The sequence below is a fragment of the Asterias amurensis genome, chromosome 16 (genome assembly GCF_032118995.1).
Source record: "Asterias amurensis chromosome 16, ASM3211899v1".
Lineage (NCBI taxonomy): Eukaryota > Metazoa > Echinodermata > Asteroidea > Forcipulatida > Asteriidae > Asterias > Asterias amurensis.
Window position 1 is genome coordinate 13,472,567 of NC_092663.1, and position 27,958 is coordinate 13,500,524.

At 39.3% G+C, this 27,958-nt stretch overlaps 2 protein-coding genes across 4 annotated transcripts in view; both read left to right on the plus strand.

Annotated features, from left to right (window-relative positions):
- Nucleotides 1-2,446, plus strand: part of LOC139948624 (E3 ubiquitin-protein ligase ubr3-like) — a 40,853-nt gene extending 38,407 nt beyond the window's left edge. For all 3 annotated transcript variants that reach the window (XM_071946817.1, XM_071946818.1, XM_071946820.1), the window contains one exon: nt 43-2,446. In XM_071946817.1, the coding sequence (XP_071802918.1) occupies nt 43-172 (130 nt within the window). In that variant the 3' untranslated portion in view covers nt 173-2,446. The remainder of the gene's footprint in view (nt 1-42) is intronic.
- A 7,619-nt stretch (nt 2,447-10,065) lies between these two features.
- On the plus strand, nt 10,066-27,759 carry LOC139949210 (uncharacterized). The gene is made up of 8 exons (XM_071947605.1): nt 10,066-10,139; nt 11,694-11,804; nt 12,283-12,534; nt 12,835-13,104; nt 13,591-16,095; nt 21,449-21,490; nt 22,055-22,318; nt 22,966-27,759. Exons 2-8 carry the CDS (start codon nt 11,786-11,788, stop codon nt 25,482-25,484), a joined length of 5,871 nt encoding a protein of 1,956 aa, XP_071803706.1. The 5' UTR covers nt 10,066-10,139; nt 11,694-11,785; the 3' UTR covers nt 25,485-27,759.
- Nucleotides 27,760-27,958: the final 199 nt, after the last annotated feature.

Consider the following 27,958-nt stretch of genomic DNA (forward strand, 5'->3'; position numbering starts at 1 on the left):
TGTTAACGTGATTATTAATTCAATTCTTTATCTTGTTTGCAGACGGGGCAAACCACTGATCTTGTGCCAACAACGCTACAAGATGTTGGAGCATCTTTGGAGGAGTCATGGCTTCAACCACTCCTGTAAAAATTGGGTCTTACTTGGAGGTCACGGAGGTCACCACTTTTAAATCGACAAACAACCTAAAACCCTGTTCATACTTCCTGCGAATGCGAAGCGAGTGTTGACGTCACATGGCTGTTTTATGCAGCGACTGTTTCTCAGGAGTTGGACCCAGCTCAACCGTTGCGAATTATTCGTGGCGAAATTGTGATGTCAAAATTTGTATCGTATTCACATTCGCAGGAAGTATGAACCTGGGCTTAAGTGTACATGTGTAATATTATATCAAGTGTAGACTATTGAGCTTTGCAGCATAACTGTATTTTGTTGACTCTTCATCCATGGCTAGACTGGGCCCCTGTCTTTATCCACAAGGTCAAAGACAGGTACTTTCTTTCCAGAACCATTGATTTCATTGGTAACCTTGCGGTGACGCAAGCATTTTATATCTGTATTTTGATTGGTTCGGAGGTGATGTGGGCGCAGCTTACAAACATCAGCTTGGACCACTCAAAACACAGATGAATGTAGGATGAATGAGGATTGAAATTTGCTTGAAGATAGTGTGATAAATCAGTCTTCTTGCGCTAAAACTACCATGCATGTGGATTGTGCGATATAATCTTTTAAATAGATACGGGCTGCGAGGTCAAATTCAGTTTGGTGATGCGCTGGTTTTCTAAAAAGCTTGGTATGAAAAGTGGAGTCGAGTCTCTAAACTCGCATTAAATCGTTTTATTTGAAATATTATTTCGGAGCAACGTTTTGAAACACGCCATCATTTGACATTTGGTGTCAAAATTAAATGGGTCTGAGCACTCAACTACAGGAATTAAGGGGCTTTTTGATTGAACATTAGCGAAAAACAGGAATGTTTTAAAACTTTCCAATAGCACAAATTTACAGAATCATATTTTGTGGAGTGTTATGTCAATGATGATTTATGACGGAAGTTTTTTGTTGATAAAATTTGCAGTGCATGGGTTATCAATTGCAATGGCATTTTACACCATTTTCACGCGAGGGAGAAATTTGCAATTTTTCAAAGTTTCATAAATCCTCTATTGATGGAAAAAGAGTGCATGACAAGTCTGATCTCAACCTTAGAGATCCCTTTTATAACCAAATAAAGTGACTTATAAATTTTTGTTTTATCTTAAAGCTTATTTTTTATTAATTTTAAAACAGAAATTGTCTCAAAAAGCATTGTCACACAAATAAATTATTTCAAATTCTTAAAATCAATTGTTGATTTGCCCAACCTGAGTAGAACGGATTGCTTACTTTTTATTAATTTTAAAACAGAAATTGTCCTAAATTATTTTAAATACTTGTTATCAAGTTGATCTACATATGAGTAGAATGAATTGTATACAATGCCTTCCCAACTCTTAAAGACACTGGACACCTTTGGTAATTGTCAAAGACCAATATTCTCACTTGGTGTACCCCAACATATGCATAAAATAACAAATATGAAAACATTTTGACTCAATCGGTCGTCCAATAATGCTTGAAAAAAAAACACCATTGTTGCATAAACGTGTGTGCTTTCAGATGCCTAATAAAAGGCCTGAAGTCTTCAAATATTTGAGTGAGAAATTTCCTCTTTCTCAAAAACTTTGTTACTTTAGAGGGAGCCGTTTCTCACAATGTTTTATACTATCAACAGCACTCCAGTGCTTATTACCAAGTAAGTTTTTATGCTAACAATAATTTTGAGTAATTACCAAAAGTTTCCAGTGCCATTAAAAACACACAAAGTATGTAACTCAGTTCTTGAGGCAAGCAATTGAACCAAGGAGAGCCACTGTGAACTGTATGGTGAATCTCACATTAATGTAATGAAGCTCTTCAGTATAATGTAGTAATGAAGACAAGAATCTGAATCACTAACTTATAAGGTGTAAAATTATAGTTTTAGTTCAAATTATTAACTGATAAGGTGTAAAATTATAGTTTAGTTCAAATTATGCTCTTATGATAAACAAACGCAAACAAAAACCCTTTGTATTACACTCCCTTTAAGACAACAGAAAAAACAATATTTTAATCCACCTAGGTTTGACCCTTTCCCTTGTGAAAAAGAACAATTGTTGTTTTCTTCTTAATTTGCTTATTGCACTTGATATATGTATAGAAACGCACGGAATGTGTATCAAAATAAATTTATCTAAATAAATTTGACAGCAAATAATATTGTTTTCTTGTGTTGTCTTTGGAGGTGGGAGGGGGCGGGGGCATATTAGATGACAAATTTCACCATTAGGGGGCCTACCCTTTTTGAAGCCCCAGCTTGGCTGCACTGAGTCCCCCCCTTAAAAAATAATTGGTTTAACAAATTTTCAATCAAGTAGAATACCTCCCATATTAAGTTGTTTTGTTGTCAACATAAGAACAACAAAATGTTTGATTTTTTTGTAACAATGTTCTGTAAATGTAACGAGCTGTTTTTGATTTGCATTCAAGGCTTTCCATAGTTTTCCAACCTGGGAAACCATCATAAAATAAAACGAGTTCCTATATTGAATTCCTACATTCAGAGATAATCGGCAGGATTTATAGTAAAGTAGATGAACCATCTCTGATCAATGGACAGCCTGCTGTGGTCAACGGAGAAATTTGTTCAAACACTTGACGTGTGTAATTCTTTTCAGAATTTATCAACAGTGGTGGCTGTTAAAAATCACTGGTGCTGGCGGCGATGATCATTGTTAATTTGATGCTGATGGAACGTTCTAACCATGCTCTAACCCCAACCCCCGTGGTCCTTTTGGGTTATAAATCTCCACGTGTTGTTTGTTTTATGAGAAAGTTGGCAACGTTCACATGTTTTGCCCGCGAGTTCAGCAGCAACACCAACTGCACTGGTGCTGCGGTGCACACACTGACACGTGGTCGACTACTCTGTACGTACGTAAGCTAGCCCCAAGCCCCACTTGTGTGGCCAAGCATAGCTGAATCACTGGCCACACCCCACAAGTGGCGCTAGTACGTAAGCCTACACCATAGAGCTATATAATAAGACACCCAGGTAGACTTTCAAGTCCCATTCTCGTGTGAGAGGTCCCTAAAGCTATTACCTCAACTTACTATGAAACAACGTTCCCGTAGCATATACAGTATATACAGTGCGCGCTCACCGTCAAAATGTGGTCCCCGATGCAGAGCATCACAAAACAGGAGTTTCCTGGGGATGGCACGGGATTGGGACTTGAGTCAAGTCTAACACCCAGGTCGGTCGTGTTCTGCAGAACTTCTTCAAGAAAGGTAGGAATTCAAACTTATCTTTCTCAGTTTAGAGATTAACAAAACCAGAGGAAGCTTGATCAAATTATTCCAACTGATTGAGTAGTGAGATAGTCGGATTGAAATGATGAGATAGACGGACACTATAGGCCATAATATTTTAACGGTAAAGGTACAATTCGTGTACACTGTACGTTAATAATACCATGATAATACCACACAAACTGCAAATGTTTTTTATTAACGTCGTTCTAAGATGTAAGTGAACGTGTTGCCCTCGTTCGAACGTAACTCATCTACATTGATGACCATGAATCGTATCTGTGGCACAATTGCAGAATACCCCGCCACTCAAATTCCCTTCTTGTTAGCATAGAGGAAAGACTTTTTGTAAGCATAGGAAGTAGCCGGCTACAGCTAGCTACGACGACTTTTGACCTCCAACCATCCCCTGTACTTAACCCTTAAAGTACAGGTTCATATTTTACTGCATGCTTCAATGGAGCCTCGTTCATGTAGCCGCTGTAGCCACAAATCAGTACACCCTCTGCACCATAGAGCAAGGACATTAACAACAACCATCCCCTATACTTAAAGTACACCTCCATATTTTACTGCATTCTTCAATCATAGAGGAAGGACACACCCTCGTTCTTGTAGCCATTTTAGCCGCTGTAGCCGCTGTAGCCACGAATCGGTACACCCTTTGCACCGTAGAGCAAGGACATTATTTTTACAACCATCCCCTACTTAAAGGATTCGGGTACTTTTTCAAAATGTCCACAGATTTACATTAAACTTACAGGGTTTGAAGATAATGATAGTGGAAAGCTTCCCTTAAAATATTATTAATTAAGATTGTGTAGTTTTTGAGAAATGAGTAAAACAAGTCACAAAATAATTTTCGTCTCATGAGACAAAAATTAATTTAGCATGTAATATCCCCTTAACACAGGGCATAAAAAATATTTAAATTGCAAGCAGCTGCATAGTGTAGAGTTCCAAACTCATAGCTGTGTTTCTGGGTCATGCTGTATTATAAATCCTAGCCTTGCTCAAGGCAGTCGAATGATTCACTCCGAAAAAAGACCGCCGCTGTTTAAAAATCCACCCGTATTCACTGTGCATAACATCGCACGATACGATGCCCCCGTACACTATCCGCATGCGGAGGCCGTCAGGCCGACAGCCTTGTAGGGTCTGTGTTGAAGCCACTGACCTCATTACTATAGTAAGCGAAGAGTTCCCACGGTCAGCTCATTACCATAATGCCCGCGAAAGACGAGACATGTTTACATCACACACTACTACTACGGACGCATGATAGGGTCCAAAGGTCGTGATAAGGGAAGTGCGTGATTGGACGTCAAAATGAATAATTCATTTGCCTCACATCTTGTGTTGTCTGATAGGTCTGACGAACGATATACATATTCATGAGCTGCATACTAGGCATATCCGAGAGCCCCCCCCCCCAATTTCGTCCACTGGTGGAATTTTTTCAATACAACACATTAAACCCGGAAGATACAGGCCCGACAAGGCTGTCGGCCTGACGGCCTCCGCATACGGTTAGTGGTACGAGTGCAATGACTTGTGTGAACAGTATTCGTACGATCTGACAGTGTGTATACGGGTGGGTCATGCTGTGTGATCGCACGCACCATACCACGAACAGGGTATACGGGTGGGTTTACAGCGGCGTCTTTTCGGAGCGAATAATGTGACTGCCTTGAGCAAGGCTATATAAATCCATATTAAAGTCAGGGGTCTTCAGACTGTGGCAATTATCCAACAATTGTGTCTTGTTTATTGGAGTATAAAGGGTGTTCTTCCTCTTAAAGGAACACGTTGCCTTGGATCGGTCGAGTTGGTCTTTGAAAAGCGTTTGTTATGATATGCATATGGGTAGAAAGATGCTGTAAAAGTAGAATACAATGATCCACACAAACATGCCTCGAAATTGCACGGTTTTCCTTTTACCTCGTCGGCTAACACGGTCGGCCATTTATGGGAGTAAAATGTTTGACTGCCATAAATGGCCGACCGTGTTAGTTCGCACAGTAAAAGGAAAACCACGCAATTTCGAGGCAAACTTGTGTGGATCATTGTATTCTACTTTAAAATTATCTTTCCAACCATATGCATTTTATAACAAACGGTTACAAACGCTTTTTTATAAACCAACTCGTCCGATCCAAGGCAACGTGTTCCTTTAAGGAGAAAATCTATACTATTAAAAGCGTAACCCGCGCCATCTTGGATTGAAAATTAGAAGGTCCAGTGGCATGGCAACCTTGTGGAAATCAACACGGTTAAGTGTGTGAAATTTAATACGTTTGTGTGGTTTCAGACGTCGGGTTGCAAGTCAACAAAACCCTGACCCAACTCCCACTTACAAGTCATCTGATTGGAGAAAGTTTGGGCAGTGACCATGTGTCAACCACTGGTCGATGTTGTTACCAGACTTCCTAGAAATCTTTCTGACAGGCGACTCATTGGACAGTGTTTCGCAGATGGTTCTCCGGAATGGTTCACTCATTGCCCCTTGCCTGCCCACCCGCCATTCGATCCGCCCTTTTTGGTCGGGTTACTTTCATGTTGTACTAAGCATGGTTTTCCGGATTGGTTCATTCATTGCTGCGCAGGGTCGAAAGGGTCGAAGAGGCTGGGTGCCAGGACAAAACCATAACAAATCTCACGAATTTGCATTGAATGATTGAAGTAACTCACAGATTAATGTTTCGCAGGCGACCATGTGTCAACCACTGGTCGATGTTGTTATCAGACTTCCTAGAAATCCATCTGACAGGTGACTCATTTGTTGAAAAGATTAAATGGAGAATATTTATTTTAAAAAACATTCACTTCCAAACGGCATGAGAATTATCATGATGGACAAGGATTGGATCAAACGGAAGCTTTATAATTTGCAAATATTGGGTAGGGCCGGCTATAGGTTGGAAGGTGTCTCAGGGAACTTTACAATTAATAACATTTTGGGGTGGGGGGGGGGGGGGGCTTACGCAAAGAGCCTATAACCGCTCCTTACATTCTGGTCAGTGTATTGTGAGTGGTGTGGTGTTTGGTTTTGAGACAGGCCACATGTTGCTTGGTGAAGGAGGTCGCTGTGGGACCACGTTGAAAGTGGGTGGCGACCTCGGACTTACAAAAATTTCCATACAGAAATGGCACTATGGATGCAAAACGTATCTTGCTGTTTTTAAACTATGGACGCTATCTTTTGCCAGTAAACTTAAATGAGTACTTGAATACCGTTTTATAATACGGTCTGTTCATGGAGGTACAGTGTTGCAGTTTCAGAGTTTACCCAATCACGGAAGTTTGTGAAACTTATACACGTACGACAAAGGCTGTTTTGAAGCTGTAAAAAAAAACTTTGCATTTGGTCAAACTTGTTAAGCAAAGTTTCCTTTTGAATAAGTCCATTCACAAAATTGGTTAGAGCAGTGTGTCGGTCAGGTCTCAGAATGTACATTTTGCCAAATCCATTTTGTAGCCTAATTTAGCACTCGGCCTGTTATTAACAAAAGAGACCACATGCGGCTGAATGGGGTACATTTTTAGGAGTTTGTCTATTGACCCGAACTGGACGTAACAAACCCTTAAAAAAACTTGACAAGCTTTCTGAAAGTGAAATAAAGTTAGAGAAAATTAAGGAGTGAGGATGAATTAATCGTTTTTATTTAGTTTGTACGATATAGGGTTCCAGAGATATGGAATGTATGGAGGTTTGTTCCTATAGAAGCGTGAACATGAACGCGGTCAGAAATTGTGTCGTTGGTCGTTAAAATTTCGCGAGACGCAATAAGCCCAAAGTGACAATAAACAAAACACTTTTCTGACGTTCACGTTTAGTGATCCCGTAACGTGCAGCCTATTGACCAGAAAGTTTACAAGACCAATTCAGATGAGAATAAACTAAAAAGAGGCCTACGCTCTATCCGCCCCCCCCCGAAAAAAACCCAAAACAGTAGATAAATTAGATTTGTGGCACACAGCATGTTCCGAAAACTCGCTTTACTTTTAGTGCTGTAGCAACGCTATGTATCGTGGGACGTGAACATGTCATTTTTTGACGATGTTTTTAAAAAGGAAATGCAAGCATTATTAATGTATATTGAGTGTGTAGGGAAAGTTTTAGTAGTGTAGTACAAAAGAAACTTTAGTTATTGATGGCTAACGGTCAGTTTCACCTATCAACGCTGATTTGAAACACGTGTAGCGTTAAGGAGGCCCAAAATATTAGACACCTATAAGGGCTCACGGGGGAGCCGTACAGTTTCTCAGAGATGCCAAGTCCAGAGGGCAGCTATGTGTGAGATTTTTCAAAACTCAACCATACACAAGTCAAGCGAAACTTCACAACCATACACAAGATAATGGGAATTGACACAACCATAAACAAGTCAATGGGTCACTTTACAACCATACACAAGTCAATGGGAAACTACACAACCATACACAAGTCAATGGGAAACTACACAACCATACACAAGTCAATGGGAAACTACACAACCATACACAAGTCAATGGGAAACTACACAACCATACACAAGTCAATGGGACACTTCACAACCATACACAAGTCAATGGAAAACTACACAACCATACACAAGTCAACGGGAAACTACACAACCATACACAAGTCAATGGGAATTGACACAACCATACACTAGTCAATAGGACACTTAATACAACCATACACATATTAATTTTGGTTTTTACCCATACACCGATGTGTGTTAGCACTGTATACTCAGTACTTTCCCGAGTCCTGTGAGTCACAGGACTCGGGAAAGTACTGAGTATACAGTGCTAACACACATCGGTGTATGGGTAAAAACCAAAATTAATATTCTTTATCCCCGATGCAAATTTAACATCTATTAAACCATACACATGTCAATGGGAAACTTCACAACCATACACAAGTCAATGGGAAACTACACAACCATACACAAGTCATTGGGAAACTACACAACCATACACAAGTCAATGGGAAACTACACAACCATACACAAGTCACCAGGACACTTAATACAACCATACACATGTCAATGGGAAACTACACAACCATACACAAGTCAATGGACACTTCACAACTATTCACAAGTCAATGGGAAACTACACAACCATACACAAGTCAATGGGAAACTATACAACCATGCACAAGTCAATGGGAAACTACACAACCATGCACAAGTCAATTGGAATTGACACAACCATACACAAGTCAATGGGAAACTACACAACTATACACAAGTCAATGGGAAACTACACAACCATACACAAGTCAAATGGAAACTACACAACCATACACGAGTCAATAGGACACTTCACAACCATACACAAGTCAATGGGAAACTACACAACCATACACAAGTCAACAGGAAACTACACAACCATACACAAGTCAAATGGAAACTACACAACCATACACGAGTCAATAGGACACTTCACAACCATACACAAGTCAATGGGAAACTACACAACCATACACAAGTCAACGGGAAACTACACAACCATACACAAGTCAATGGGAAACTACACAACCATACACAAGTCAATGGACACTTCACAACCATACACAAGTCAGGGGGAATTGACACAACCATACACAAGTCAATGGGAAGTACAGAACCATACACAAGTCAATGGATCTACACAACCATACACAAGTCAATGGGAAACTACATAACCATACACAAGTCAATGGGAAACTACACAACCATACACAAGTCAATGGGAAACTACACAACCATACACAAGTCAACGGGAAACTACCATACCATACACAAGTCAATGGGACACTTCACAACCATACACAAGTCAATGGGAAACTACACAACCATACACAAGTCAACGGGAAACTACACAACCATACACAAGTCAATGGGAAACTACACAACCATACACAAGTCAATGGGAAACTACACAACTATACACAAGTCAATAAGACACTTAATACAACCATACACATGTCAATGGGAAACTACACAACCATACACAAGTCAATGGACACTTCACAACCATACACAAGTCAATGGGAATTTACACAACCATACACAAGTCAATGGGAAACTACACAACCATACACATGTCAATAGGAAACTACACAACCATACACAAGTCAATGGACACTTCACAACCATACACAAGTCAATGGGAATTACACAACCATACACAAGTCAATGGGAAACTACAAAACCTTACACAAGTCAGTGGGAAACTACACAACCATACACAAGTCAATGGGAAACTACACAACCATAGACTTGTGTATGGTTGTGAAGTGTCCATTGACTTGTGTATGGTTGAGCTTTGAAAAATCTCACACAGAGCTGCCTTCTGGACTTGAGGCTCTCCCGTGAGCCCTTATAGGTGTCTAATATTTTGGGCCTCGTGTATGACGCCATGCATAAATATTGAGAGAGGCGTATAACACCCTCACCCACATTACATTTCGAAATATTTGTGTAAAGGATTTTCATCATCTAGCGGGGTGCCGCGCGAAGCGCGGCATCCCGCTAGTAAATATAATGTACGCTTACAAACTGCCAGGAAGTCGTTTCTCTCAGCCCACTACACCAGGATTTCCTGTCTTTTATTATCACATAATGAAAGAAAAATATTTAGCGTGATCCTTACTAAAAAAAATGCGGGGTTAATATAAATGAACCTTCAACGAAGTCCTCTTCGGTAGGTTACACTTGATCTGTTGGAAACAACCATTGCTTTTTATTTGCTGTGCAGTTTTGCAGGTATGTACCAGATCTTCAAAATGAAATAGTTTTGTCCGTATACAAGTTGTTTCTCAATGCTGATAACCCAGTAGCCCTGCTGTCTGTTATTTTATTACCAATCAGGTCATCCTTTCTTCCTGAGCCCACATTTAGTTTTTGTTTTCCTTGGCGTTACCTGACTATAATAACAAACCTGTGAACATTTAGGCTCAACCGGTCATTGGAGTCGGGAGAAAATAACGGGAAAACCCACTCTCTTGTTTTCGCACGTTTCGCCGTGTCATGACATGTGTTTACTATAAATCCGTAATTCTCGATGTCGAGAATTGATAATTGTTTAAATGTTTTCTCAAAAACTAAAGCATTTCATGTCATAATATTTCAAGAGAAGCCTTTTACCATTACCTTTTTTAAACCCTGTAAGTTATTTGTAAATCTGTGAACTTTTATATTTTTCCTGTTCCGAAAGTGTATAATAGCTTTAAAAGCAGTGAACACTATTGGTAATTACTCAAAATAAATTATCAGCATAAAACCTCACTTGGTAACGAGTAATGGGGAGAGGTTGATAGTATAAAACATTTTGAGAAACGGCTCCCTCTGAAGTGACATAGTTTTCGGGAAAGAAGTAATTTTCCATGAATTTGATTTCGAGACCTCAAGTTTAGAACTTTCGAGACCTCAAGTTTAGTACTGCATCTGAAAGCACACAACTTCGTGTGACAAGGGTGTTTTTTCTTTCATAGTTATCTCGCAACTCTGACGACCAATCGAGCTCAAATTTTCACAGGTGTGTTTTTTATGCATATTTTGAGATACACCAAGTGAGAAGACTGGTCTTTGACAATTACCAATAGTGTCCATTGTCTTTAATGAAAGAAATTTTGTGTATAGGATTCTAAGATTTCAAGTTCAAAACTGTTCTGCAACACTGTTTACTATACACCCAGAGGCATGCAGCTACATCCCTCAGGTATCTTAAGAAAAAATTCCTCTCTACGATAGTGTTTTCTAAATCGTGTTTTTTAGAGATATGTTTTTTTTTAAACGGTGATTAGAGGCCCTTAAAGTTTAATTGATCATGCGGTACGCACACAATGATACATCGATGCCAAAAACCTATCAACCACTTACTTAATTTTTCGGTATGAGTTGACTTTGGACCATTTTTTCTTCAGACCATTCAAGTTGACTTCGGACCAAGTTGTGCCTTGTGTTTCTGAGATAACTCGTCGTTGAAATCTGAACTTTACGTGGAATTTCGAATTTTAAAGAAAACTTCTTAAAAATTACAAGATACCTTATTGAATTCCGTATTTCCGACATACCAAATACTTTGAGATCCATATTTCAAAGACACCTTATTATTGAATTCAGATTTTCAGAAATGTCTTTTCATTGAATTTTGTGTTTTAGAGTTCTTACTGATTCTGTGTGCACAGTTATTCGTTGTAGACTAAAGTATGTTTCTTTTTAACTTAGAAATATGTAGATCATTGAATATACTGTCTCATACCATGTGTTCTCAATAAATTGTCTTCAATTTTCTTTGTTTTTTATTGTCCATGTCAGGTTAATCCTTTTATGCGATTACGGCATCACGAGGTGTTACAAGATACTGTTGATAACTCCAATGAGGTGTTTGTGTCTGTAAACATACAATCATGGGCAGAAAGCGTCAAAGTGAGTACAAACATACTTGCAATTTGAATGTACCTTTATTCCATAATGTTTCTATACCAGCCTGTCTAGGACACCATTCCAACTGTTGGAAGAGGTTGCGATATTGATCACAATTCCTCTTCCAAAAGTTGCATTGCATTTCATAAAACCAAACGTCACCATCACAGAGTGAGCACGACAGTAGCCTTGTGTTTGTCTCTCATTATTTGAATCTTGAATTGATGTTCTCTCCTAAAAGCATTGCTGCTGTCCTTGGAGAGGTTGGGTTGCAAAATCCATTTGTTCTATGTGCTTATGCTGTCATTTGTCAATATTATTGTGCTTATCAGTGGTATTGTCAGTTTGGAAGCTCAATCCCTTTTGTAGCTGGCAGTGTTTTTCTCTCGAACCCTTGCAAATTTGTTGCAGTGACTGCAGCCACTGGCAGTCTATGCCAAATCTGAATAGCTCCTTATTTCCCTTCTTTTTCTATCATTAGAGATTAGTAGGTCAGACGAAAGACTCATCAATGATGTTGCCGCAAATACTGGCAGAGACTGGCGACGACTGGGCACTGTCTTAGGTGTTAAGTCAGAAGAACTTGATGCACTTGGACACATTAAAGGAGATGTAGCATCTCAGATGGTCATGGTATGGTGGGAAGAGCAATCTAATACCAAGGATGCAAGGAAAGCTTTGAGGGCTGCTTTGATCAAAATGGACCGATCTAATTTGGCCTTGGCTAGTTCAGGTATTGATAAACATAAAAAATGTTGTTCTTTCAAAAGGCATGAGGCAACACAATCTGATTCAAATTTGAGCCTTTAACTTCACTAAATTAGGTTTTCCCGAATGATTTACTGGAGTTCAGATGAAAACAAAACAGCTCTGGAATAACTTATTGGTCTAGTGTTTCAGGGCCTCAACTACAGACTAACAGGATTGAGTTATCCATATCTCCAGGAATGTTTAGTTTTGGTATTTTTTATAACAACAATTCTTTTAAATTCTTAAATTCTCCTTACCTAGTTAAATTTGAAAATTTTCCCAGGAGAAAATAACTGCCTTGACGATGAAATTCTGTTTCGGGACTTGTCACGAAACATCGGGAAAGATTGGCGTCGACTTGGGACCACGTTGAGCTTTCGTGCTGCAGAGATTGAGACATTCGTGTATAACAACAGAGACAACCTGGAAGAACAAGCCTTTCAGATGTTCATTGCTTGGAGAAGAAAGCAAACCAACGGCACTAAAGCAAGGGAGTCGTTGAGAGCAGCATTGGTTGAGATAGAGCGTGCTGACATGGCAGCTAGACTTTCAGGTACTGTTCACTTATAATGCATTTATTTACTGCACTTTACCTGGGATCCCGGTTATGAAATATCCTGCCGGGAATCCCACCGGGAGTCCCGGTTCTTTCGAATGATCTAAACCAGTTACAAAAACTGGCGGGATCCTGGCAAGTAGCCGTAGTTTGTACCAGCAATGAAGTTGAATGGGCTATTATAACAGAGAGGAAGACTGCAAATACAATTACAGAATGGGCAGTCCACAATGTGCAAAACCTTGGTATCAAGTTCCAGTTCATCTTTGGAAATGAAGTGCAATTTTGAAGTGTTTTTTTTCGCAAAATAATGAAATGAAGTCTCCTGCTTGCATTATAATTTCTGAACATCGACTATCCTTTTTGAAAAAGATCTCTACAAGGCAAACTAAAAGTAATAACATGAACATCTCTAATCCAAAAACATTTAAGTTCCTAAAGGTTCAAAATGTGACTTGAGTATTTAACTTGAACTGATTTCAGATGTTGCTGGGTCTGCTGTTGATGTATTGACCTGCAGTAAAGAAATAGCCAACCATTACATCGAAACAATGAAAGTCATGACGTACCCTTTGGCCAAGGAGCGAGCCATGGGGATGACTGAACTTCATGTCAACTTGCAACTCGTGAGAGAAACGAATCGGCTTGAACGAAATCAGTCTGAAAACTCCACCTTACAACCTGAAGATGAGAAGATTTCTTTGGGTTCTTATGAAGACATTTTACAACCCGATGGTCCTGGTACAAAACGAATCCTAGTCACAGCTGAGACTGGTTATGGAAAATCCACACTTTTGAAAAAGATTGCTTATGATTGGGCTCTTATTCAATCCCCAAAGCGTCGCCGTCTTTCACAGTCTCCCCTGGCAATATACAGGCTCTTATTTCTCTTGAATGTAAACCTCATGAGTAAAGATTTCAACTTCATTGATGCTATATTTTCTCAGATCCTTACGGACTGTAACTACTTGACGAAAAAAGGTCTGAAATCTTTCATTCAGAAACATCCAGAGGAAGTCCTTATTCTGTTTGATGGAGCAGATGAGGTTTTGTTTCAGATGTTAGACAGGGCAAATGGGTTAGATAGTATCAAAGGTGTCCTTTCTTTCCAGTCCTTCAAATCCTGCCGAGTTATTGTGTCTAGCAGACACTTTACAGCTCTCAAGCTTCTCAAGTGGTATCCACATTTTACTCGGGTAAGGGTGACTGGTTTCAATGATGAAAACAGGCAGGAGTATGTTGGAAAATACCTGACCAACTATGATTCCAAATATCAAAGTGAGCTTCTGAAGGAAGTCCAGGAGTCACAGATTCTACGCACATTGGGAGAGATACCATTGATGTTCTGGTTGATGTGTACCACGTGGGAGGAATGCCATAAGCTACCTGATAGGGTCACAAAGCTGTTTAACAGTGCAGTAAGGGTTCTCTACCAGCACAGGGTTAGTAAAAGCCCAGTAACATGTTCGGACACCTTTACAACAGCAACATTTGATGACCTGAGTTTCAAACTCGGCAAGGTAGCACTTGAGGGTTTGCTGAATCCGAATGGAGTGAAGGTCCATTTTACACCTACAGAGTTTGACTCTGAGAGGGTTGTTGCTTTGGGATGTGAAGTTGGCTTGCTGGCCAACACCAAGGCTATGCATGAGTTGGAGGAATTTGACTATGTCACCTTCCTCCATAAGACATTTCAGGAATATTATGCAGCAATATACCTTGCAAACTTGGCATCTTCTCACCCTGAGTTGTTCAGGAAGTATGTGTCACAAATTCTTGGCGGTAACATGGACACCATGGAGTATTTACTTCGGTTCTGTTGTGGGCTGAATTCAGCTGCTGCTGAAATAATCATTGTCCTTGTAAGCGAGAAGCTAGGCCACAACGAGCTGGACACCTTCATGAGTTTCCTTTACAACTATGTTCCGTATACTAGGATCATGATGTTGCTTTTGTTTGAGGCTGAGTTGGAGTTCATGGTGAGAGACTTTGCAGATGCAGATTGGGTTCGTTTTTCAGGTACGCTCCAAGGTGAAGACTTATTGGCCGCTCATTATTTTGTGAAAACCTTGGCAAGAACAACTGGACTACCGCATGCATCAAATCTAGATGTCATTTGTCATTCTTTGGCTGATGTCGAACTTGTGAAAGACCTAATGCGACATGGCATCACAACGAAGTCACTAGATCTAGATGGAGTCAACATGAATGGCAAGATTGATACTCTCAGAGATATTTCTGAGCATGCCACATCTCTGTTTGTAGATGACTGCAATCTGAACAGCAAAGACATCTCAAGGCTGTTTACAATGATTTCAGCAACTGGCAGTATTACATCAGTAGATCTTAGCAACAACAGCTTGTGCAGTTTGCAAACTAACGTCATCTGCTCTACCCCGTCTGTTTCTTCACTAAATCTTAGTGGATGCAGTCTAACGAAAGACACCATTGATGTTCTTTTCCGTTTTCTGTCAGCATTGAGCAATGTCAAGAAGGTTAATCTGAGTGGGAATAACCTTCATGGCGTAACGCCTGCTCATGTCAGTCAGGTCCTGTCTCTGCAGACCTTGATTCTTGTAGATTGCTCATTACAGAAGAATGATATGAAGGGATTGTTCTATATCATTGCTGCTGTGGGTAACATCAAATGGGTTTCCCTGAGTAAGAACAACCTCTGTGGTCTTCAGAAAGGTACAATCACCCCAGTTTCATCTCTGCTCTCCTTGGACCTGACAGATTGTGGGCTTGAAAATAGAAACATGAAGCCACTTCTGTGTTTGCTGTTAAACCTGCCTAATGTACATAGAGTCAATGTAAATAACAATGACATTGACAAGGAGATTCTTGCTTCTCTTGGTCTCAATGCATCTCCTGAATTTGGGAACGATGTCGAATTTGTTGAAAACAGTAGATATGTTTATATCCACAGTAGCAACGAGACATACATGATCTCAAGGAACGCACTTCGACGGAGATACAATGCAAACTGTCTCCTGATCTGAGGTCATGTAACTCCCTCTTACTGGGATACGGTGCAAACTGTTTCCTAATCTGAGGTCATGGAATGCACTCTGGCTGATATACAGTGCAAACTGTCTCCTGATCTGAGGTCATGGAATGCACTCTGACAGAGATACAGTGCAAACTGTGTCCTGATCTGAGGCCATGGAATGCACTCTGACTGATTTACAGAGCAAACTGTCTCCTGATCTGAGGTCATGGAATGCACTCTGACTGATATACAGTGCAAACTGTTTCCTGATCTGAGGTCATGGAATGCACTCTGCCTGATTTACAGAGCAAACTGTCTCCTGATCTGAGGTCATGGAATGCACTTTGACTGAGATACAGTGCAAACTGTTTCCTGATCTGAGGTTATGGAATGCACTCTGACTGAGATACAGTGCAAACTGTCTCCTGATCTGAGGTCATGGAACACTCTGACTGATATACAGTGCAAGCTGTTTCCTAATAATAATGTGCACATATCCACCCTGCTGGGTGTTTAAGGCGCAGTAAAACCAAAAACAAAACAAAGAAAAACAGACACAACAAAATTAGTCCTTGAAAACCTGTGACATAAGATAAGTTTTGAGAAGAGATTTGAATTTTGTGGTTCAAAGACAAGATCTAAGATTAAGTGGTAGAAATTTCCAGATGCGTGGCGCAGCTGAAGAAACAGATCTGTCACCCCATGAGTGTTGGGTTCAATGAGGAGAAGCATGGAACTTGATCGGAGATTCCTTGATGGAGTGTAAACTCGAAGCAGTTCAGAAATATAGTGGGGAGCCTTGCCGTTGAGAGCTTTGTGGACAATGAGCATCAGCTTGAAGATGATTCGTTGAGAGAAAGGGAGCCAGTGTAGTTGTTTCAGAATGGGGGTGATAGGACAGGATTTTCTAGACAGTGTCACAATGCGGGCAGCAGTATTTTGGAGCCGTTGAAGTTGGGAAATCTGGTTGTCAGGAAGACTGTAGAGATCTGAGGTCATGGAATGCACTCTGACTGATTCACAGAGCAAACTGTCTCCATATCTGAGGTCATGGAATGCACTCTGACTGAGATGCAGTGCGAACTGTCTCCTGATCTGAGGTCATGGAATGCACTCTAACCGAGCCACAGTGCAAACTGTTCCCTGATCTGAGGTCATAGAGGGCACTCTGAGTGAGATACAGTGCAAACTGTCTCCTGATCTGCGGTCATAGAATGCACTCCGACAGAGATACAGTGCAAACTGTCTCCTGATCTGAGGTCATGGAATGCACTCTGACAGAGATACAGTGCAAACTGTGTCCTGATCTGAGGTCATGGCATGCACTCTGACAGAGATACAGTGCAAACTGTTAACTGATGTTATTCTTGATCAACGATAGTTTTGGTAAACAATAATTGTTGATATTATTCTTTTTAGAAAATGTTGAATGTGTAATACTGATTGAGAATTAATATCAACTTCAACAACACTTAAAAGGTCTGGTGTTTGGCAATGACTTCGAAAAATGAATGTAAATAACAACTTACGTGGTAAGAAGAAGCAGCTTTGGATAGTATAATGTATCTTGAGAAACATCACTTTTAAGTACCATAAGTAGGCTAGTATGGTGATGGAAAAATAAGTCACCATCATTTTAATGTAAGAGGCGTTTCCACGGTAACGCTTCTAGGATTTTGCATTAGGAATAATTCTTCCTGCATGATATTCACTCCGGATTTTCGGGAGTTGAAAAGTCTTCTGGCAAATATACAAAATAGGTTGTTAAAAAATATATATATTTTTTAAGTTAGCCATGTGTCAACTTCAAAAGCCGACGACCTTTTAAAATGAAAATATCATATATAATCTGCAAAGATTGAACCATTCGAAGGGTATCAAACCATTATTTTTTAAATCTCATTGAAGAGGTGCTTTTGAGAAAAGAGAACCTCATTTTTTCCCCCGGAATCACTCAGAAAATTTGTCTTTCTTTGTTAATTCTGTGCAAGTAGGAACAACAAATCGAGATATTTGGTTTTGTTTCGTGTGTATTTAGTGCTACGGAGATTTGTTATGTTTCCTGCTTTTTAATAATTAGCAAGGGTGCGTTTTGGTGACATCAACCAGAACCCCCCAAAATGAGCTTTTTGTGAAAAAATTTTGTATGTTCATTTTTGACTCACTGTTGTAGTTGTTTCAACAGAATCGCAGCTAACATGTTTGGCTTGGACCTGGCTTCAATAGTATTAGTATTGTTGTTATTTTTTTTAACAAATAGCAAATTCCTTCTTAATTGCATTAATCTAAAAATTGTGGGGGGGGGGAATTCCGCAGCTCTTACAAATTGTTTCAGACAGTTAAATGTATATATTGAAAAACAAATCAATTGCAAACATTTTCAATTGTTGAGTTCAAAACGTTGGGGTCATTATTTTGGCTTTGCCAGTTTTTAAACTGATTTTATATGATCTTGGTTCCATCATAGGTGTATACCTATATCAAATAGAAGTGTATTTGTAATAGGCCTAAACGTGATTTTTTATTTTTTATTTTTAAAGTTTTTTTAATATTGATATATTTTTACAATGGAGTTTAATATTATTTGTTTGTATTTGAATATTGCGATATACTGCCTATTTTTATATACTATTTTTGTATCTAAACTATTATTGTATAAATTGTATTTTCTACTCAATTTGGCAATTTGCAACTATCTATCCATTGGAGCTTTACTTATCTGTGTACTTTTGAAATATATGCAACACTAAACTAAAATAATAAAAAAAACACCATAATGGAAATCCAACTCAGCAGTTTCCCTACTGCTTTATAAGTGAATGCCGTACGCCATACATCAAGTGGATTCAATGTCTCTATCTAATTTTTTTTTTTTTTTTTGTTTTTTTTTTTTGGGGGGGGGGACGCAGTGAAAAGTCTTCTGGCAAATATACAAAATAGGTTGTTAAAAAATATATATATATTTTAAGTTAGCCATGTGTCAACTTATGCGGAACAGCTGATGATTGATTCGGGTAAAAATTAAAAAAAGATAGGACCTTCTTGCTTGGCCCGTCAATACTGAAGTGCCAGATTATTTGTACACTTTGAACACTTTCATTTCGGATACATTTCCCATGGTGTTTTCTAAACACCTGGATTATAAGCGCCTAAACAGGCGCGTGTGCACTCTGCCTTATATTGAAATACTAGATTTTCATCCTTTCCTAGCTGTATATATTGTGGTAATTGCATTGAGCTGTCTCGTGGTTTGAAACTGTTTACAAACAGATAATTTGATTAACATGTTCCCCCAGAATCGTGGGTTTTTCCTATTGTGAACTATACACACCGCCATTTCATACTAAATGGCGGACCGCTTAGAAATGAAAGGAAGACCCCACAACAAGGGATTTTGTCTGAATCATTACATCGTTTTACTTTTAAAACTTAAACCCAACCATGCTAATTTCACGATAAAAGTATCCTATCCGAAGCACAGAGTGTTCATTTAAAAATAGCTAGATCACATACGCAATTCCAATGCTGTCTGAATATTGGGTAAACTTGTTCAGTTTTTTTGATTGCTTTGTTTTTGTATGGCTTGCCATGGTTTTGCAACACTGTTTGCGAAAAACACGTTCCAGGGGTTTTCCTTATTGCACAATTCGTTCAACGGTTCAATCAATGATGTCATTTGTGTACCTGATGACGTTGCAATGACGTTGTACATGTACAGTTTGTATGTTATTATTGGATTATGTCTATTTGGGTCTACGGTATTTTGCATGCAGTGTAGCCTATATGATGGGTTGATGAATGGGCGGCTTTCTCGAGTGTGACACATCACAGCATCATCACCACGAGAACCGCACACGCCGAAAGAGGTTATGTTGATGCATGCTGTTGCGTATTTTGCACAGCCAGGGAGCAAGCACTGTAACCACTGCCTTTGACCGAGCATGGTAGAATGCACTGAGATGATCGTTAGAGGGCCAATGATTGATCGTTTTTGCTGGGGAAATAAAGCTATCGGTGAAGAAGATACGAGTCGGTACGTGTACCTCATGAGGTCAGGTAACGTAGGCAAGGCTGGACTCTTTCGCCCGCAACAGACACTGATTACGAGACAGCTACTATACTAGAGTAGGCCTACGTACATGCCATGGAGCATGGAGGATACAGGGGTTACGAAAAGGTAAGATTAATAGCAGACGAGGGCTGTTGATTACATGGGAATGGTTAAGTGTATTATTGCACTCACAGTCACAATGGAGGTTCACTCGATCTAACCACAGAGCTGATGGTTATAATTAGATGCTTGAATACCTTTCTTTATGGCCGAATTAACCATGGATATAGAACTAGTAAATCAACATTTTAAGCGCCCAGTTTTACTGGGTCTACCAATGGAGGTAGAATAGTGTCTACCCCGTTCATATACTCTATGCAGTCATCGTAATCTTGGCAATTGTGTGATGACACTCTGGGATTTTGCAAATGTAGGATCCGTTCTATACGACAATTTTATAAAGAAGTTGAGATCGATTGAGGCAGGATTTTAAATGAAATGCACTCAAACAAAACTAAGAATGATTCAATTGATCAATGTTTGTTTGTGCTCCCCTCCCCCTCTATCCTTTCTCCCTTGAAGCTAGGTTACTAGTTTTACTATCATCATGGAGGTTGACATGGTGTTAATACTTTGCATGCATTAATCAGCCAGCTTGCTTCCCTACTCTATAATAGCCTCACTCGGTGCTCATCTGCTGTTGGATGTTGTATACCTACAATGCAACTTTCATTTAAAGTAAAGCCAGACAAAAACCACAGTATAAAAGTTATCAAATAAATTAGATATTGAACCAGTTGAATAATCAAAATAGTTTTGTAAAACAAAACCATGCACCGAGAAAGAAAATGGCACAGAAATAAATACATGCAAAGAGGGAGGCCCTAAACTACATTGTTTTAAAAACATTTTGGGAAAAAGTTATTTTATGTTTTCAGACTCAAACCACATTATTTCTTTTTCACAAATTTATAAATTCATTCATTTTGGCACATGGAGAAACCGTTAACATTAACAAAATGGGTTTAAGTTTTGATGGTTAAGGTCCACTCTTCAGAGCATGGCCCAAACACGTTTATACATAGCTCAATTCGAGCTATATTAAAATGCGGACAAAACATTGATTTTCAGAGTAATCTTAACTTCAGTACACTCTTTTGTTGTTGAAAATAGCTATAGTTTATTTCATTTGCTGTGGTTTATATACAGGTAATTCGGATCTTCATCGTGAACATTTTTCATCGGTAAAAAGTCACCATTACCCTTTAGTCCTAAAGTGTTGGTCATCATGTCGTCAGGGCCACAGGAGAACGATGCTGTCTCATCAAATGAGTCCCCTGGTAAGTAACAATCAAGCTGAAGGAATTTGTATCAGTGAGATACAGAGTGTTTTGGGAAGAAAATTTCTTCCTCTAAAAAAACCCATGAAGTGATCAACAGCTATATAATGTGAATTTTGTTTTCAAACTAAAATTTGTTCAGTTAATGTAATGTGAAAGTGTTTTGGGGTTGAGCAAAGAACATCTGACTTGGGTTTGAACCATAACCTACTGACTAAGCTATCTGGCCCGATGTTGGTGGTTTTCAAAATTTTGTCATACTTTTGTTCAGGGGTGCCAGTCAGAAGCTATACATCAGAAAGACAAATAAGGGGGACTGCCAAACATAGGGCTAAGTTGGTAGAGAGCTTGTTTGAAAATCAACCCATGTGCTCCCAAAGTGGTTCTGTAGCATGCACTGCAGTTGGCTCATAGTCCTCAATGTTATACAACAGTCTTCTTCTTCCTTTAAAGTGCTGCTTCAGAAAGTCTGTTGTTCAACAAAGTTATGAAGGTCTGGAATGTTTCATTTTCATTGGTACAACTATTATTTAGTTAATCATGTTACATGGTATTCTTTCGCAGAAAAACGTTGCCTTGATGAAATCCTGTTTCGGGACTTGTCTAGAAACATCGGGAAAGATTGGCATCGACTCGGGACCACTTTGAGTTTTAGTGCTGCAGAGATTGAGGCATTCGTGTATAACAACAGAGACAACCTGGAAGAACAAGCCTTTCAGATGTTCATTGCTTGGAGAAGAAAGCAAACCAAAGACAAAGAAGCAAGGGAGTCATTGAGGGCAGCATTGGTTGAGATAGAGCGCACTGATATGGCAGCTAGATTATCAGGTACTGTTCGCTAATATTTCATAATACACTACACTCAAATCCTTTTTTTTTATTTGAGTGGTGGAGCACTTGTCACAATGTCGTCCATACTACTAATTTGTCATACATAGCGCTGCGACCTGGGTGGACGAGAGTTTCGTGTCGTTTTCTTGTATAAGTGTAGAAACATTTCAAATGAAAAGGATCTTTCTTCAAACAGATTTTGAGTGCATTTCGGTACTGCATTCTGTTGCCTCGTGAAATAGAATAATCCTTAGTTGACCTCTTATGCACTCATATGCATTTTATTTTCGTAAAGCCTTTGAACATATCTCAGTTTCACTTAAACCTGCTGTCTGATTTGACTCATTACATTGACTTTCCCTAAAGAAAAATCTACAGGGATCGCAGAGGGACCCACTTACAAAAATTTAATTTAAGTAAAAAATTCCACCGGGATCCTGGTTGTTATTTATTCCGTCAGGAATCCCACTTGGAACCCCGCTTGCTACAAATGACCTAAACCATGATCCTGGTTTAAAAAACCCAGATGAGATCCATTTGATTGAGAAAAATCAACGGCAAACTTTCTTGTGAATTCCTGTGATTGTCTAACAAAGACTAATTTCTAAGGTTCACAATTTCATTTAATCTTCAACTGATTTCAGATGTGGCTGGGTCTTCTGTTGATGTATTGACCTGCAGTAAAGAAATAGCCAACCATTACATCGAAACAATGAAAGTCACGACGTACCCTTTGGCCAAGGAGCGAGCCATGGGGATGCCTGAACTTCATGTCAACTTGCAACTCCTGAGAGAAACCAATCGGCTTGAGGGACATCAGTCTGAGAACTCCACCTTACAACCTGACCATGAGAAGATTCCATTGGGTTCTTATGAAGACATTTTACAACCCGATGGTCCTGGTACAAAACGAATCCTAGTCACAGCTGAGACTGGTTATGGAAAATCCACACTTTTTAAAAAGATTGCATATGATTGGGCTCTTATTCAATCCCCAAAGCGTCGCCGTCTTTCACAGTCTCCCCTGGCGATATACAAGCTCTTATTTCTCTTGAATGTAAACCTCATGAGTAAAGATTTCAACTTCATTGATGCTATATTTTCACAGATCCTTACGGACTGTAACTGCTTGACGAAAAATGATCTGAAATCTTTCATTCAGAAACATCCAGAGGAAGTCCTCATTCTGTTTGATGGAGCAGATGAGGTTTTGTTTCAGATGTTAGACAGGGCAAATGGGTTAGATACTATCAAAGGTGTCCTTTCTTTCCAGTCCTTCAAATCCTGCCGAGTTATTGTGTCTAGCAGACAGTTTACAGCTCTCAAGCTTCTCAAGTGGTATCCACATTTTACTCGGGTTAGGGTAACTGGTTTCAATGATGAAAACAGGCAAGAGTATGTTGGGAAATATCTGACCAACTATGATTCCAAATACCAAAGTGAGCTTCTGAAGGAAGTCCAGGAGTCACAAGCCCTACGCACATTAGGAGAGATACCATTGCTGTTCTGGTTGATGTGTACCACGTGGGAGGAATGCCATAAGCTACCTGATAGGGTCACAAAGCTATTTAACAGTGCAGTAAGGGTTCTCTATCAGCACAGGGTTAGTAAAAGCTCAGCAACTTGTTCCGACACCTTCCCAACAGCAGCATTTGATGACCTTAGTAAACAACTTGGAAAGGTAGCACTTGAGGGATTGCTTAATCCAAATGGTGTCAAGCTCCATTTTACACAGGCAGAGTTTGACTCTGAGAGGGCTGTGGCTTTGGGATGTGAAGTTGGCTTGCTGGCCCACACCAAGGCTATGCATGGGTTGGATGAATTTGACTATGTCACCTTCCTCCATAAGACATTTCAGGAATATTATGCAGCAATGTACCTTGCAAATTTGGCATCTTCTAACCCTGAGATGTTCAGGAAGTATGTGTCACAAATTCTTGGTGGTAACATGGACACCATGGAGTATTTACTTCGGTTCTGTTGTGGGCTGAATTCAGCTGCTGCTGAAATAATCATTGCCCTTGTAAGTGAGAAGCTAAGCCACAACGAGCTGGACACCTTCATGAGTTTCCTACACAACTATGTTCCGTATACTAGGATCATGATGTTGCTTTTGTTTGAGGCCGAGTTGGAGTTCATGGTGAGAGACTTTGCAGATGCAGATTGGGTTCGTTTTTCTGGTTTGCTTCAAGGTGAAGACCTCTTGGCTGCTCATTATTTTGTGAAAACCTTGGGCAGGACATTTAAACTGCCACATGTACCATACATCTGTGCCATTGGTCATTCTTTGTCTGATGTTGAACTTGTGAAGGACATAATGCGACATGGCATCACAACGAAGTCTCTGGATCTCCATGGAATCAACATGAATGGCAAGATTGAAACTCTCAGAGATATTTCCATGTATGCCTTATCCCTTTATCTGGGTGACTGCAATCTGAACAGCAAAGACATCTCAAGGTTGTTTAGAATGATTTCAGAAACTGACAGTATTACTGCAGTAAATCTCAGCAACAACAGCTTGTGTAGTTTGCAAACTGATGACATCTGCTCTTCCATGTCTGTCACGCTGTTAAATCTAAGTGGATGCAGTCTAACGAAAGACACTGTTGATGTTCTTTTCCGTTTTCTGTCAGCATTGAGCAATGTCAAGAAGGTTAATCTGAGTGGGAATAACCTTCATGGCTTAACGCCTGTTCAGGTCAGTCAGGTCCTGTCTCTGGAGTCCTTGATTCTCACAGATTGCTCATTACAGAAGAATGATATGAAGGGATTGTTCTATATCATTGCTGCTGTGGGTAACATTAAGTGGGTTATCCTGAGAAAGAACAACCTCTGTGACCTTCAGAAAGGTACAATCACCCCAGTTTCATCCCTTTTATCCTTGGACCTGACAGATTGTGGGCTTGAAAATGGAAACATGAAGCCACTTCTGTGTATGCTGTCAAACCTGCCTAATGTACAGAGAGTCAATGTAAGTAACAATGACATTGACAAGGAGATTCTTGTTTCTCTTGGTCTCAATGCATCTCCTGAATTTGGGTACGATGTCGAATTTGTTGAAAACAGTAGATATGTTTATATCTTCAGTATCAACAAGACATACATGATCTCAAGGAGTGCACTTCGACGGAGACACAGTGCAAACTGTTTCCTGATCTGAGGTCATGGAATGCACTCTGACTCATCAGAGTACTCATCAAAGCCTGTTCAGCATATCTAGATGAGGGAACGTTGTGTGGTGCTTCACAGCATTGGGAACTTACAGTGCAATGTTTTCCTGATCTGAGATCATGGAATGCACTCTGACTCGTCAAAGTTCTCACCAAAGCCTGTTCAGCATCTAGATGAGGGAACATTGAGTGGTGATCTACAGCATTTGGAACTTACAGTGCAAGCTGTTTTCCTGATCTGAGGTCATGGAATGCACTCTGACTATGATCCAGTGCAAACTCTGCTTATCTGAGGTCATGGAATGCAATTTGACAGGTATACAGTGCAAACTGTTTCCTAAGCTGAGGTCATGGATTGACTCTAACTGAGATTCAATGCAAACTGTTTCCTATCTGATGTCGTTGAATGCACTTTGACCGAGATATAGTACTAATTCTGTTTCCTGACCTGAGGTTATGGAATGTGTAATCTGAATGAGATTGTGCAAATTGTGTTCTGATCTGAAGTCATGGAATGCACTCTGACAACAAAGTGCAAACTGTGTCCTGATCTGAGGTTACGTTATTACAGGTTTCAAGAATCAAGCACTGGTAGAGTATATTCGGAATGTTTCTTTTTTGCTGGTTTTAGATACATAAATCCACTATAAAGGTCAAACCCTGTTTTAGGGGGTAAATAGACTTCATAAAAGCAGTGTTGTTGTCATGATCACCGATTTGTGTCTGATCTTGTATTTTATTTGATTCAAACGAACAATGTATTTATACTAGGTTACTAACTTCAACGGATCGAGAGTATATTACCTGTTAGAACAGATAATATTCTCAAGTGTAGTGTTAATTCGATATGCTGTAGTGATGTCTGCTGACTTTGAATATTAATTGTCGTGTGCTATACACCAGTTTTAAGTCTTTCAAGGGTATTTCTTTCTTTCGCATCCTTGGCTTTCTAGAGATATTATTATCAGTGCAAAAAAAAAGAATACTTTAAGTTGACATTTTATTTATATATAATAAAAGCTTGAATGAAAACTGACTACCCAGACAAATCTACCAAAGAACCGATGAAGATGCCGTGCTGTTAAAGTTTAAGCACAGTTTGTACTCTTGAGGAAACAGCTATCAGAACTTCTTACAAATGTCTCAAAATATTATAGCAGCCTTAAAAAATATCTTCATGGTCACCAAATAACAGTTCATATGGTGAATGTATGTTGACTGCATGATTTCCAGCTTGACTTCAATCTGCCCAATTGTCAACAGCCGACCCACTATCATCTTCAAATGTCATCCCCTGTTTCGTAGAAAACACACATCACCCACAATGGTAAATTATGACATAAAAGATCGGATTTTAAACATTGCATGGTGGAAGTATAACTAAGAGAGGTTTGCGGTATAACACCCGCAAACCTCTTTAAGACGTTGGATGAGAACCTTCTATATAATGGCTACTGACTATAGAAACGATCCCCTCGTCCTCTGTTCAACATCATATTTAATAGTATGGGCATTATCCCCACCTGTTTTTGCTGTAACTCAATTAAAACTTGTGTATAAAGAGATGGTTTGTACAGTCAAGGTGCTCGGTTTTAAATTGTTGTGCACTTTGTTGCCTTTTGAACAAGGTGCGTTATTTATCATTTAATATTTTTTATGAAGTAAACTTAAATGTGTTTTTTAGTCCCATTTACTTTGTTTGATCTGATGCTGCATTTTTTTTTTTAATTAACTACTTCCCGGCTACTCCACTCCCCCACACTCCAAGAAATAAATATTCTATATTATATAATAACACCCGTTATAAATATACGTGACCGATTTTCGTATACTTTTTAAAACATGAATAAGTCCTGTACTATATTTCTTTAAAGGTGAAATAATTCGTGGTTTTCACTGTTTGTGACGTGATATGGTGTAGTTAAAAAAAAACACGTTACCATTGTGTTCGCTTGGTAAGGCGTGAGTTCAAGATGTTGGTTGTTACATGAGTGTAATTTATTTTTTAATTTGATTAAAAAAGAACAACGAGTTCCACTATTTTGAGTAGGTTTCTTTATGGTAGAAGAAATAATTGAAAGATGGAAAACATTATTAATGGCACAGTATTAGGATCATCCAAAAATACGGGCGTGCAGTTTTGCCTTAAAGGAACACGTTGCCTTGGATTGGTCGAGTTGGTCTTTGAAAAGCGTTTGTTATAATATGCATATGGGCAGAAAGATGCTGTAAAAGTAGAATACAATGATCCACACAAACATGCCTCGAAATTGCACGGTTTTCCTTTTACCTCGTCAACTAACACGGTCGGCCATTTATGGGAGTCAAATTTTTGACTCCCATAAATGGCCGACCGTGTTATTTCGCACAGTAAAAGGAAAACCACGCAATTTCGAGGCAAACTTGTGTGGATCATTGTATTCTACTTTTAAATTATCTCTCCAACCATATGCATTTTATAACA

Coding starts and splice junctions, on each gene's coding strand:
- LOC139949210 (XM_071947605.1), top strand. Junction 12,535..12,834: donor TTTGGCCTTGGCTAGTTCAG/GTATTGATAAAC, acceptor AAATTTTCCCAG/GAGAAAATAACTGCCTTGAC. Junction 13,105..13,590: donor CATGGCAGCTAGACTTTCAG/GTACTGTTCACT, acceptor AACTGATTTCAG/ATGTTGCTGGGTCTGCTGTT.